General features: G+C 48.5%; 1 protein-coding gene across 3 annotated transcripts in view; it reads right to left on the reverse strand.

The window, feature by feature from the left end:
* The window catches only part of TTC28 (tetratricopeptide repeat domain 28), a 130489-nt gene that overhangs the window by 26353 nt on the left and 89885 nt on the right, over positions 1-14251 (reverse strand). For all 3 annotated transcript variants that reach the window (XM_021412335.1, XM_021412336.1, XM_021412337.1), the window contains 6 exons: positions 10597-11104; positions 4960-6301; positions 3711-4234; positions 2049-2158; positions 1636-1765; positions 994-1212 (listed from right to left, as the gene is read on the reverse strand). In XM_021412335.1, coding sequence (XP_021268010.1) covers positions 994-1212; positions 1636-1765; positions 2049-2158; positions 3711-4234; positions 4960-6301; positions 10597-11104 — 2833 coding nt within the window. The remainder of the gene's footprint in view (positions 1-993; positions 1213-1635; positions 1766-2048; positions 2159-3710; positions 4235-4959; positions 6302-10596; positions 11105-14251) is intronic.

Raw genomic sequence — 14251 nt, forward strand, 5'->3', positions numbered from 1 at the left:
CAATAAGGCAGTCACAAACCCATGTACTGGAAAGCGCAGCTGCTCTTCTACAGGACCAGCTGGGCAAGGAGGAGACTGGCTGTGAGGCTGATGTTCTTCTGATACATGTAAATTTATTACACTCAGCTTGATCTCAATAATATAGAATTACTGGCATTTTATTCTGCAAAATACAGAAGTAAAGGGTTAGCTAGTGATTGGGTGCACGGCAGGATGACATCATCCTGAACTTACACAGGCAATACTGCAAAACACCCTCAAGTGTTTTCCAATCACTGCCGTTCCATCTGAAATCAGGCACGTATACATGTCTGCTTACCTTCCAAAAGTGTTTTTGATGCAATCTAAATAATGCTTTTTTATCTCTTTAGCTTTGTTATGGTGAAAGGCTGCAATTATTAAATTATATCCAGAAAGAACTCATGAAAATTTAGTCATCACTTTATTAGATAATGAAAAACAGCTGCCTGCGAAAAAAAAAAAGCAACCCTCTTCAAATTAATCCTCCTTGCTGCTCTGTGATAAGCATTTCCACATTTAAGTGGAATTTAGAGGATCAGGCAGCTCAATGGCGTATCAGGAAGCAGGGACACCCTTCTGTTTTCTGCAATCCACTTCAATGGATAAATGTCAAAAGCTTTTGAAAGGCTAAAGCACGGAAATATAATTAAAGTAGGCGTTCTTATGCACAGAAGATTCTCACAGAGCCAACATGTTTGGAATCTCATTACTGCTCTGCACTGCCAGGTGGGAAAATCATACAGACTGGAGATAGGAAAATGGAAATATTAAACATCTGAAACATTTCCATTTCCAGGTCAATGTCAAAACCCTGAATAAGCATTTCTATGTCATTACTGCTGTGGCTATATCACTGTTTCCAGCTGCAAGGTTGTAGAATCTCTAGTACCAGATTCATTCCTAGCTGCAAATGGGATGATTTTCACGTTATAAGGTTTGTTCATAGGCTCTCACCTTCCAAAAGGACCTCACCTGCCCCAGGAGCCAGCAGCCAGCTGTACAGGTAACCTGCAGCTAGTGAGTAGTAGAGAACAAGCCCTCTCTGGCCATTCACTGTCTCCAAGACCTGGTCAATGGTCACCGGAGAATAGGGATCAGAGTCCTGCTGCCCAGTCTGGCGTTCCACAAGCAGGTCAGCAAATGCCCTCGTTCGTCCCCTCTCTGCTACTGCCAAAGCTTCATCATGGTGACCTGAAAAGACAAAGCCATCCCTCAGATGTGACAGCGACATGGCTTGCAGCGCATGGTGCAGAAACAGGAACAGCTGCTATCTCAGTTGGAACAAAAACCTGCAGAAACATATCACAGCACTTATTTCTGGAAAGAGTAGTCACTACACTGGTATGCAGTCTCTCAGATCATCTTGGCTGCAAGAGCTAATGTGATGTACAGGGAGATGAGTCAGAGAAAAGCGAATGAATGGAGAAAGCATGGAAGAGAACCCATAGGTGCCTGAAATCCAAAGCAGGAAACACTTTTTCTTGTCCTGGCAAATAAATGCAGCGCTGTGCTGCATCAGACAGATGATAAGTGAACGCTGGATCATGAACTGCCTCCCTGCGCCTTCAGTCCAGCTCTGCATGACACTGGAGTTCAGCTGATGGTATCTCTTACCGAGGCTGACAAGTACTCGCTGCAGGGCCTGGTAGGAAGATGTCTGCAGGTCGAAGAGTGACAGCTTGTAATCTGTGCTCAGCTGCACCTCATGGCGGATGGTTTCAAACAGTGCTGAGGCCCGGTAGAGCTGGGAGGGAAAACAGCCACGGTGACACCCTGACAGATACAGCAGACAGCACCGGTGGGACAGCAGAATCCAAGGCCACCGCACCCCTAGGCAGCCCCTCAGGGAGTCAGCATTCTTGGCAGAGGGCAGGTGACCTGGGATGTAGGCACATGGGCCTGAGAGCACTGAGCGCATGGCACACCTTGCCCCAGGATGCACCAGACACTTCCACCCCCGAGGACAGAAGTGACCCACCGGGCTCAGAAGACAACAGTCTGCAAGCACAGAGCAGACCACAGAATACCTGGTGCTGAGACTCCTCCAGGTTCCCACTCGCCCAGAGGGAGAGGCCGAGGCCATGGCGGATTTTGGCTTCATCTTCTCTGCGTCCCAGCTGCTCTGCCAGCCTCAGTCCTGAAAAGGAGTCAGAGTGAGAGGGAGCACGGGGGGGGGGGGGGGGGGGGGGGGGGGGGTGGGGAGAAGTGGCTTTGACAGCCAGGTGGAGCATTTCTCCTGCCTCTGCTGCTGGGAGTCTGCTGGCTCAGGTTAGGCCCATGCCTCCAGGGTGCCCGCAGCAGGCAGACAGCAGTGATGCAGAGCAGTGAGATGTCAAGTGCTGGGCAGCAGCTGCTTACACTCCAATCAACACCAGCACGAGACGTGCCTAAGCAAAGCAGACGTTTCCATGGACTAAGACCCAACACCAGGTGAAGTTGAAGTCCCCTGATACACACTCACTATGCTCCTAGGAGGAAATTTGACTTAAACCTTAACAGTCACACAATCAAAACCACATTGAGCTGCCGAACACTGCCAGAGAAGAGGCCTCTTGCCTCATCACTTGCTTGTTTCCCAGCAGCTTTCCCAGCCTCCTGGCAGGCTCCATATGGTTTGAAGGAGGGCAGGGTCCTGGTGTAAGCAACTTGGAGCTTGTTTCACTTCCAGTAGCACCTTCTTGTCCCCTCCCTTCCATCATACTCCAAACCTCTCACCTCTGTGGGCTCAGCTGCCAACAAGGACACCTCCTCTCATACACCTAATGTTTCCTACAGACTGGAGATGGGGAACCCTGGCCATGACCACACAGCTCAACAGCAACCATTATTTCCAGATTTTTCAGGAATTCACATCAGGAGAAGGAGCAGACAGACACATATATATTACATATATATATATATATAATTTCTCCCCTTCTAATTTAACTCCTTTAGCATTTTAGAATCCTGTCAAAGTCAGTTTCAGGAAAACCAAGACTAACTGATGTTATTAATCCTTCAGCTTCCAGTTTCATATGCTCCAACTATGCTATTCATCTCCTCCCTCAGAGAACAGATGCTGCCTGCACACTGGAATCTCTTGCAGCAGCCCAACCCAGAGGCCAGTGTGGGCCCTGGTGCTCAACATGGGGCTGATGGCTTCTGGACACCAAGGGCTTCACTTCCCTGCAAATATGAGCTGCTTTCACTCACAGCTTAGAGGACACAGCCATCTGGACTCACTCCCATCTGAACTCAGGAAGAAAAGCTGGGTGGCAATCAGCAGAGCACAGCTCAGCACACATCAGCTCCAGACCTACTCTGAGGATTGGACGGGTCCATTCTTAACTGTGTAACCACTTCCTAGTCTGCAGTGCTATCTACAGAAAACTTCCATACATTCTATGCTCAGACAAGCAATCTTAATCAAGACTCTCAATAGGTGCGGGCTGAATTCAAGCTCAGAGATGAATGGAAGGCTCTGACAGACATGGTGTGCTATCCAGAACAACCTGCTGGGGCAGCTATTCAATAGGACACTCAACAGTAGCTATGGATATCTGCAACAGCTTTAGCATCAAAGGTAACTGTCAAACACATTCTCTTAGTGCCACATTCACAGCACCTCACTTCTGTTCACATCTTCAGGCCTTCCTCCTATTCCCTTGCACATATCACAATATGGTATGTTGGACAATTCAGCCTCTTACCTTCCTGCAGGTACATCACAGCCTGAGAGTAGTTCTGCAAGGCATGATGTGTCCTCCCCAGACTGCTGTAGGACACAGTCTTGGCTACGAGATCGTTCATTTGTGCTGCAATGCTGAGATGCTGCTCCTGATAAACTACCGCCCTTTCGTAGGTGCCCAAGGACTCATAGGTCAGGCCCAGGTTCCCGTAGGCTCGGCCTTGGCAAGTAGGGTTGTTGGTCTCTTCTGCAATCTGCAGGTCCAGCTGGTGATACTGCAGGGCTGTGTCGTACTCTCCCATCTGTTGGTAGACCCCACCAAGACCGCAGGCAGCGTCACTCTCCAGAGCACGGTCCTTCATCTCACGAGCAATGTTCAGCTGGCGTTCCAGGCATGAGATGGCTTGCTCGTAGTTCCCCAGCTGGCTGTGCAGGCTCCCCAGCTCACCATAGGCCTGGGCTTTGTTAAATGCCTCCCCTAGCTCATGTGCTACCACAAGCCTCTTCTCAAAGCACACCAGAGCCTGCTGCAAACTTCCCATAGCTCTACAAAGGAAGAAAACAGCATTTATTTTGCCAATATTTTCTTGAACTACAATGCTTTGTCACTTCCTCTCAAGGTCATCTCAAATCTTTCAGGCAGAGACAAATGTTTCTCCCGCAAGAGTTGTGCCCCGCACTCCTGAATCAACATCCTTCCTCCACTACCCTGTAAACCTCTTGTTTGAAGGACTGAGCAACATCAGCTCCATTATCTGAGCCAGCAGCACTGGCCAAATCATTTCCTTCCCAGCATCCAGAGGACCTCGTTACCTGGTCCTACGCCATATCCCTATGCACGTGCACAATGGCCACACAAACATATCTCTCTGGTAACACAGTGCAGCCATTTGCACTCGCCTGGACACCAGCCTGTCCTGCCCTCTGCCACACACTTACACAGCCCCCACCTGCTGGCCAGGCTTCTCTTTTAACCCACCTGTCTGCATCAATACTTCAGCCCCACAGCCTGTATCTCCCACTTCCTCACTCTCAGGCCTCCTCCTGTTCCTAACTGTGCATTCCCACATGTTCCCTCATTACAAACACCCTTCCCCACGCTGTGTCCCACACTGGCATGCACCCACAGGCCGCCCGCTTGCATTTCAGCATGCAGCTCATCCTCCTCTCCTCTGGTGTACCCACAATTCCCCGACACACAGATGCCTTTCTGAGTGCTCCAGTGCACTGCATTCCACTGCCTGTTGTTGTAACACACATGCAGTGCTCACCTGTGCCCGTTGCCCAGGCCTCGGTAGGCCTTTGCCTGATCTTGCATGCGGTTCAAGCTTTGAGCGACAGACAGGTACTGCTCATAATACTTTATCGCTTCCTCAAAATCCCCCAGAGCTTCGTAACAATCCCCCAGGTTCCCATATGCTCGGCCCCGATCTAACACAGATTCATTTCCACTGAGCTGCTGCAGCATGGCCAGCTGCTGTTCAAAGTAGCCAATAGCTTCCTCCATGACGTTCATGTTCATCTTGGTGATGCCCATGTTGCCATAGACTTGGGCTTCTATGCTGGGGTCCTTCAACTTCTGCCCAAGCTCCAGCTGTTCTTCATAGCACTTGAAGGCCATGGTGTACTTCCCAAGTGACATGTACACTGCAGCAAGGTGACCGTGTGCTCTGCATTCTCCTGGCATATCTCCCAGCTCCTGGTACACCTCCAGCTCCTGCGTATGGTAACCTAAAGCCTTGTCACACTTCTGTATCCTTCTGTATGCAGAGCCCAAGGCTGCATAGGCACTGGCCTCCAGTCTCCTGTCTTTAACATGATGGGCTAAGCTCAACTGTTGCTCATAAAATTTTATTGCACCGTTTACGTCTTTTTTACAGACAAAAATATCCCCCAAGTTCCCCAGAGCTCGGAATTTGGCCTGGGAATTGTTCAGAGACTGAGCCAGGGACAACAGGTACTTCTGACACTCCTCTGCTTTGTTGAAGTCCATCAAGGCTTTGAAGGCCAGGCCCAGGTTGCAATACGCTTTGGCTTGGCTCAGCTTGTCGTGGAGATCCTTTGCTAACGCAAGATCCTGCTCATAGTACTTAACAGCCTCCTCATAGTTCCCGAGGCAGTAATGGGCATAACCAAGATTGTGGCAAACCTTTCCTTCCCCTTCCATGTCCTGCAGCTCTGGGGACAGGCGCAGGTACTGCTCGTAGTAAGGAGCTGCCTGCACGTACTCTCCTCGTGAGCAGTGGAAGTTGCCCAAATTGCTGAGGGCCCGTGCTTCGCTCTGGATGTCTCGCAGCTCCCGAGCAATGTTGAGATGGTTTTGGTAGTGCTGTAGAGCACGATCATGGGCACCCAGTGCTTGGTAGGCGACCGCCAAGTTCCCATGTGTAGACGCTTGAGAGGCACGGTCGTTAACTTCCATAGAGATCTGCAGCTCCTGCCGATGGTACTTGACAGCCTGGTCATACATGCCCAGAGCGTTATAAGCATTGCCCATGTTACCATAGGCCCGGCCCTGGGCTGCGTAATCGCTGAGCTCCTGGGCAATGGACAGATGTGTCTTGTGCAGCCTCAGTGCAGTGTCATAGTCACCTTTCATCTGGTGAATGATTCCTGAAAAAGAACAAAAATAGGTTTGATAAAAACACCGCGTCATCGTAACCCTTCTGCAGCAGCTCGCATCACCAGAGCTGCTCTACAGCTTGGCCTTTGGCAGCCCATGGCTGGTCTAGGTAACCCATCCTATGATAAGATACTTCTTATTTAAGAGAGAGAAAGCAGAGAAGAGGACAAACTTTACTAAACTTTTTGAGTGGTGCTTTTGGGCTCAAAGTAAGCGAACGCTACAGTGAAATGTACTGAAACCCAGAGAAGAAGCACTGCCCACTCTGGAAACGATAGGAATACTGTGCAGAAGGGTTGGAAAACACTGTGTATCAGAGCAACAAGAATGGGGTCATGAAATTCAATAGTAAAATATGCAAAGACATGAACTCCAAGAATAATAGCAAGAATTTCTACCACAAGGGTAGGGAATCATCACTTGGAAAAAAAAAGAGAAGAAGAAACTATCCAGTGAATTGATGTATTTCCAGTAAGGAAAGACAAATGTAACTCCTGTTTTTGACCATAAGTGCTGAACTTACTTAGCTCATGGATCACGGTATTAGTATTACATGGCATGTGTGATAACAGGAGATTGAATTCAACACCCCACGATGCATCTTCCACTTCTCTTCGACTCCCCTGGGAACTCGAAGCTTCTGCAGCTTTTCTGGGAGAGTGACTGGGGTCAGCAGTGATCATGCACGGGCCAAGGAACTACATCAGGAACACGGACATACATCCCCTGTTAAAGCATGCACTGCCACGACAACACACTGCTTGCCTCTGCGCTACAGCTCGCCTTGCTGCGGTGCTGCACAGCACACAGACCATTCACCCTTAGGCCACCTTCCCAAACACACCACCAAGCCACAGAATCACCAACATCCCTCACTGAAGTGGCTGCTGCAGGACGTGAGTGAGCTCAACAGCAAGACTCGTTATTGAAAGCACATTCAAAGATCACTTCCTTATGCATCAGCCTGTATCATTAATCCCAAGCGTGCCACGGTGAGAAATAAAACAGCAACAGCCTTAATGCTCCTGGAACAGTGGAATCTGAAACACTGAGGTTGCTCTTGGAAAAAGGAACATGGTAAAGACACCCCACACCACCTCCTGGTACATTTCCATCATTTTCCAAGGGTAATTAATTGTGAAGGATGGCCCAGCAAGGAAAGCTTCTGATCTACACTCCAAAATCATCACCTACCAAATCCACTCTCTTTGTGCACTCCTCAACAGACAAAAGACGGATGCGGGATGAAGCCTTCTAAACATTTTAGTCGGCCTCTTTACTGCCAAGAAGGAGAAGAAAACACTTCTACTTTCTCCTACAGAGTGCTTGAGGATTTGAAATAATTATCAGTGAAACTATACCACATTTTCGACAATCTCCTTTACTTGCAAATAAAGTAAGGTTCTAAAGATAAAATGAAGCATACTGCCTCTACCTTAATACAGGCAGCCCATCCAACACTGAGTAGCAAGGACATAAAAGAGAGGCACTGAAGTTCTCTCATAACTGCAAATAGATGCTGAGCACCTAGGGACAGACTTTAAACAGTGTTTTATTAATAATCTGAAGTGCCCTCTTTGCATCACAACAGGACTGTTAAGTGCTGCAGAAGCTGAAAAGCCAGCTCTCTGCATGGAGCCCTGGCATTTGAAAACACCATCTGCTTTGCAAAGGTTGACAATCTCAGACTTCTGGTTAAACTCCAAATCTCCTTGTTGTGAAGGGGTTGATAACTTGCGACTCGCCCTCAGTCCATTACCTTCTGCTTACCGAGTCACAGAGTGCATTACATCTCCCCGCAGAGCGCTACAGCAGCTGGGCTATGTTATATTCTGGGTCTGTCCCGCACAGCATTAGATAGTGCACTTAAGAGAGCTTTCCATCTAAATCAGTGAAATGCAAACAGAAAATTCTGTTGCTTCAGCAAAGAGGCCAACTCTAACATTCTGGCTTGGAAACACACATTTAGATACATTTTTTGCCTGTCAGCATGGTTATTTTGATGAGGCTTTGTTTTGCATGTGGATCAGATGAAGAAGACAATTAAGACTCGACTTTTTAATTGGTACTGGATGCATTTCAACAACAGTAATAGGCTTTCTCAACAAGAACTGCGTGCTCTCTTTTTCCAGTGTAACTTAACTCTGATAGAGAGGACATAGAAAAATAGCCAAATAACAGCTGAAACGTGAGATCCTGTACTCAGAAGCTAGGAAAACTATTTTAATACAAAGCGTAGAGCGGCTGAGTCAGCATACCAACCTAGAGTTATACTTAGGCCTAAATCCAAACAAGAAAAACATTCCCTGCCGCACCAAAATACTTTTTTTGAACAAAATTTTCTGGAATTGCATGCTGAAACTATCACTAAATCCAAAGCTACTGTAAGAATAATAATCATATTAAGATGAACTTTCTAGTCCCAGCTTCACTGGTTTTGAGCCAGCAACATAGCAAGAGAATTAAAAATGCAAGTAAGTAGCCCTGGAGGCTAAGGAACAAGAGCAAGCTGCTTCCTTCTGTGGCAGCACTTAGTTTTGTTCTGGGATAAAGCAAAACCACTGCTGTAGTATCAGTACTTGCAGGAACTGCTGAACCCATCTCCTCTCAACATTTCTGAACCAGCGTTTTTATTTCTTGAGCTGATGAGTAACAGAGCCAGACTACATGGAGCACAGATGCAGTTTGAAGGATCATCACAGAACTTCAATGAAGCTCTTTCCTCTAGTGATGGATGTGGTCTGCTCAATGGCAACGGGCTCACAAAAATGAGAGACCAATCAGGCAGCCCAAGACCATTCACCAAACAGACGTAGGGAGGAAAACCAAAACCAGGAGACTGCTTCCATTTTCCAAGACTTCATTTCCTTAGTTTTCCGGATTTGCTCAGAAAGAATCGGGGCAATTCTCCAGAAAGCCTTGCTCAGGGAGGATGCACATGAAATCCCTTCTGAGCTCCGGAGGTTTGCTGGTCCTGCTCGGAATAGGCCCGTTCCCATTCTGAGATGCATATGGCTGAACACAGCTGTGACCCCACATCTGCCCAGGACCAACCCCACAATGGCAGCAGAGATGGGGGGTGCGGTTTGTGCTTTGTGAGAGCAGCTACCTTTGTATTTGGCAAAGCCCTGCACAGAAATTAGGGGAAGCCAGACACAAAGCTTCATCCCCCCCCGGGCCTTCAGCCTGCTCTGCCACGCTAACAGCAACACCAGCAATGCTCAGGGCTCTCTAAGACTAACCACCCCACAGGTACTTGTGCCTCAAACCTATTTGGTCTCACACATTTTCCCTAATTTGTGTTAAGAAGTTGATTCGCAACAGTAATCAGAAAGCTAGGGCTGATGCATTTTCTACAGTTCACCTTATCTTCTTCATTCAGCTCTGGAAGAGTCAGCTATTATGAGAAATTAAGTAATTCATCAAGCCCTTTTCAATTACCTGCTGCTGATAACATCAGAGTACAATTAGCATCTACAAACGAACCAAGTGCCAGCTGCCAGGCAGAAACAGAAGCTAATTTACAGCGTGGGGAAGCCTCCAAGAGCAGAGATTCAGGGGCTGCCAGCAAACACGTATTTTGTTATAGCCACAATAGCTCTGTTCTGCCACTCCCCACAGCCACGTACGCCCAGCTGAGCCGTGCAGTCAGAACACATCCCCACAACAGCTGCAATGACAGCAGCACAGGCTCCCGCATCTCAGCCAGAGACGCAAACACATCTTTGATCACTTCCACATCTGGCACTGTGAAAGACGAGGAATGGACTTGCTTTGAAGTAATTCAGCCCTTCTCAGCCCGCCAGTAAGATGCTGATGTCTGTCCTTAGAAGAGCATATGTATCCTACACTCTATTATTTTAATGTGTACATTCAGAACACAGACTTAGTTAGGATTTGATCCACGTGTCTCCCAGGATCGAATGCAGCAAGCTGACAAGCTCCCAGAGTAACGGCCGGATAATAAACCACATCGCTTCTTGCCTTAGTGCAAAACTTATGTTTCTTTCTGACACCTCAATAGCTCTTCAAATGCACTGTACCTTCTCAATTGCCTTCTGCCATGACCTTGTGCTTTCTGGTGCCTTCTGAACGGCTGAATAATTGAACTTGGGACACGTTACATCGGCACACAATCTGCCAAGTGCCTGTTTATTTTATGAAGATAGTCTGGTGGAGTCGGTATAACAAAGACGATAGCCCACAGCGAGCCTCCTGGGTCCTGGCAGCAGCTCTGACAGTCGCTGCACTCCCTGACAAACTCTGCTCCGAATCAGGGCCTTACCTAAATTGGAGGAGGCTCTGCCTTCAGCAGCTCGGTCCTGCAGGCTCTCCGCGATGTGCAGCTGTTCCTCATGGTACTGCTTAGCCCTCTCCAAGTCCTGCATGCATCTAGCTGCATGGCCCAAGCCAGCATAAGCTCGCATCTCAATGGCTTTCTCAGCCAGCTCCTGGGCCAACTCCAGCACATAGTTGTGGTAGGACATGGCTTTGTCAAAGTTCCTCCGGTAGTGGTAAGCACTGCCCAGGTTGCTGTAAGCTCGGGCTTCCTCCCGCTTGTTCCCCAGCTCCTTGGCAATCTTAAGATGTTGTTCATGACACTGCACCGCATTTTCAAAATCCCCCATTGCAATATACACTGCTCCCATGTTGCCCAGCTCCCGAGCCTCAGACAGCTCATCTTTGGATTGCTTTGCAAGGAGGACACACTGCTTGTGGCTTGCCAGTGCGTTTGGGTAGTCCCCGATGGCTGTGTACACATGGCCCAGACTGCTCAGTGCTGCGGATGCTGCCTGCAGGGATAAGAGAGAAAAAGTAAGTACAAATCCTCATAAAAACAAGTCTGATGGCCTCAGTCCCAGAAATCCACCACAAAGGGCCATTCTGGAGAAAACTTGTGACTACCAGCTGGAAATCTGCTCTCTGCAGTTCTACACGCATCAGGGCAGCTCCGATGGAGGCAGCAGTAATGGAGAGAGAGCAATACTGAGATTATCTCTTTTCTCTGAAACACACAGTGTGTGCGTATCTGGGTAGAGAGGAAGGGCAGCACTGCAGACATGCAGAGACTCCTGAAAGAAACAGAAGAAGTGAGAGCAGACGAACGCTTGCCCTGTTCCCCCCCTGCATAAAGTGAGCTCATGTCAACGTGACAGACTCCTCACACCCCGCAGGCTGGTGCCAAAGAGCACCGTGCACAGACACCAGCAGCAGGATGTGTGACATGGCTGAACCACGGGGCGTGCTGAGCCATCTGGAGGGATCCCTGCTCTCCTCTTCCCAGGCTGAACAGCCCCTGAATACAGCTGCCGGAAACTTGCACATCTGCAGCCAGAGCTCAGCAGAGAGAAGGGAGATGCCTCTGCTGCTCGTCATGCAAAACCAGTAGGCCAGCGGACACTCACCAACATCTTCACATCTGTTTGGCCAATCACACCATGCTCCCAAGAGCAGTTTTTACCGTGCGGTAAAACCAGGTCCTTCTACTGCAGCACTGTTTGTTACTCAGCCCCAACAACCTTGGGACTGCTGCACAGACAACAGGACTTCAGCAGCTGGAGCCCCAGTCCCCTGGGAATACCTCAAATAAACATAGTTATTTGGAAACCTGACTTCTCACCACTGAGAAACAGCTGTATCCAACAAGACAAATTATTGGAGAAACAGACTGTGCTGTTCACTGTACCTACCAGGACACAGGCTTGTGTGCACGTACATGCTGGCAGCAAGGCAAGGAGTTAAGAGCAGGGACGCATTCCGGATGCTCGGTGCCTTTTTGCTACTTCAGCATGGCTGCTCGCTCCAAAGCCCTGACCCCGAGTGCTCCGTGGTCACCTGCATATGCATTTCCTTTGCTATCCAGCTGCTGCTGTAACCCAGTTTCACAAGAGCCATCTTTTCAAATACCTTCAGAAAGGAACAGTAGAGGTGAGACTGCACAGAGACCATTCTTACCTCACCCCAGCACGTGAGCACAGGAAAGTTTCATGCCACCCTTCCACCTGAGATGTTGCTGCAGCATCTCAGGACATTGTCCTTACAATTTAAGATGACATAACCTGGTGCTGCCAATGAAGAGACAGTCTCACCCTCTTCCTGTCTTTGGCTGTGCGCTCCCAGCAGCATCAATAGAGCAATGCTTCCAGACTGAGGAGCTGTAAACACAATATGCTGATTCAAATTAACAGGGGTTCATCTTTTCTCATACAAGAACCCGAGGTGACAGATTAGCTATTAAACACAGCGTCTAAGTCAGGAGATACAGCACCACAGGGAAGCTCCCTCTTGGCCAGCTCACAAACAGCCAAGCTGCATCTGTTTTCCCGGAGGCATCCTTTCAGGCTGCTTAATTATAACAGAAGAGCTGCCGGCATTCAAAATGCTGTGATTTTTTTTTTTTTTTTTTTTTTTTCCCCAAAACCAAAACATCACACAGGGCCCTGCACGGGCCTCAAGGTGCATCGGGGTCCCCCGACCTTGCTGGTGAGCAACGCACTCCCCACGGCACGGAACAAACTGCTGGGCTACTCCGGGCGCAGCTACATCCCAGCACAACGCAACCCCAGGGAGAACTGTCCCAACCACCCCAATTAACTCTGGCAGACAGGCCACCACTTCTGGTGCAAGCGGGAAATGAAGAGAAATGCTTTTTCTGGATATACAAAGAGTCCAACTGTTCTCTCCCGGTGCTGCTAAATTAAAACAACAACAAAGAAGGACATTTACGCATGGAGACTGCTGAACATGATGGGCCATGGCTCAGGGCCACCTAGACAGGGATTCAAACAATGTTAATGTCTTACAGCTAGGGAAAAGGCATACATGGAAAGCTGCAGATCTCAGACTTTCTGCGCAGAAGAGAAACCTGACAGAGGCAGAGACTGCTCTTACTGCACATGGGAAGGAATCTCACGCACACAGACGCAGGAAGGCTGCCTCTGCCCTCCAATGTGGCATTCCTCCCAATACTTCATTCTGTGGCCGTTCGCTGACCCGAGCGCTCCAAGGCAGGCACTCCTTGGCCACCCTGCAGCCTGCATGAGCAGTCTGTCACCTCTGGATTCCCATGGGCTGGCTGCAGCAACTCTTCTCCAGCAAGACAGATATCAGTGCTCTGTGTGCTCTCAGGGGTGATAAGCGAAACGACTGCAGAGCTTGGCATTAAAGACGTGCTTGGGAGCAATCTGTTGATTACATCTGCTGGAGGACACCAACGACTAACACTTCAGGGGGCTAGTAATACAACTCAGGAAGATAAATTCATCACTGCATACTTAATAAAATGCTCCACATAACAGCATCCACTGGGAACTCTAAGTGGCTCACACGCTGGCCAACAGGGTAGAGGAATTCCCAAAGACACTGGCATAAGCACCATAAGCACTGGCATAACACAGCAGTGGGAGCACCAGGTTGGCACAAGGTGTGCATGTGCAGCAGGCTCCAGCTGTGCTAGGAAGGATTTCTGCTTGGTGGCAGGGTGAAGGGAGACTACAGCTTCATACCAGTGGGGTTCTGCATCAGCAAACAAAGAAAATCAATGCTTTGTGTATCTGACAAAGACAAATTTTACAGTGGGGGATGCTTACACCTTCAATTATGCAATTTATCACTTTAATAGAAAGCAGATTCTTCTGCCACTGAGCTGAGGCACAGAAGGGAGTTCGGAAAAAGGTTTCAAATTGCTCTCTTTTTCCTGGGAGCAACAGTCAGGTTTTTCAGCTGAATAAGGTAAAGAATCTGATGCTAAGCAGATGTGCATCACAGAATGATAACTAATAAGGACCCGGTGACTGCGAGGTGTGTTTCTGAGATATTTCACCCGTGCCAGAAAATGATCATGTCCCAATTATGTTACATTTAAACAATTCTTCGATTAATTGCACAGCCTCCTTAAACATGAACGCTGCATAACAATCCTAAAATGAGCAAGGTGAAGA

This window comes from Numida meleagris, chromosome 14, assembly GCF_002078875.1.
Source record: "Numida meleagris isolate 19003 breed g44 Domestic line chromosome 14, NumMel1.0, whole genome shotgun sequence".
In the NCBI taxonomy this organism is placed as follows: domain Eukaryota; kingdom Metazoa; phylum Chordata; class Aves; order Galliformes; family Numididae; genus Numida; species Numida meleagris.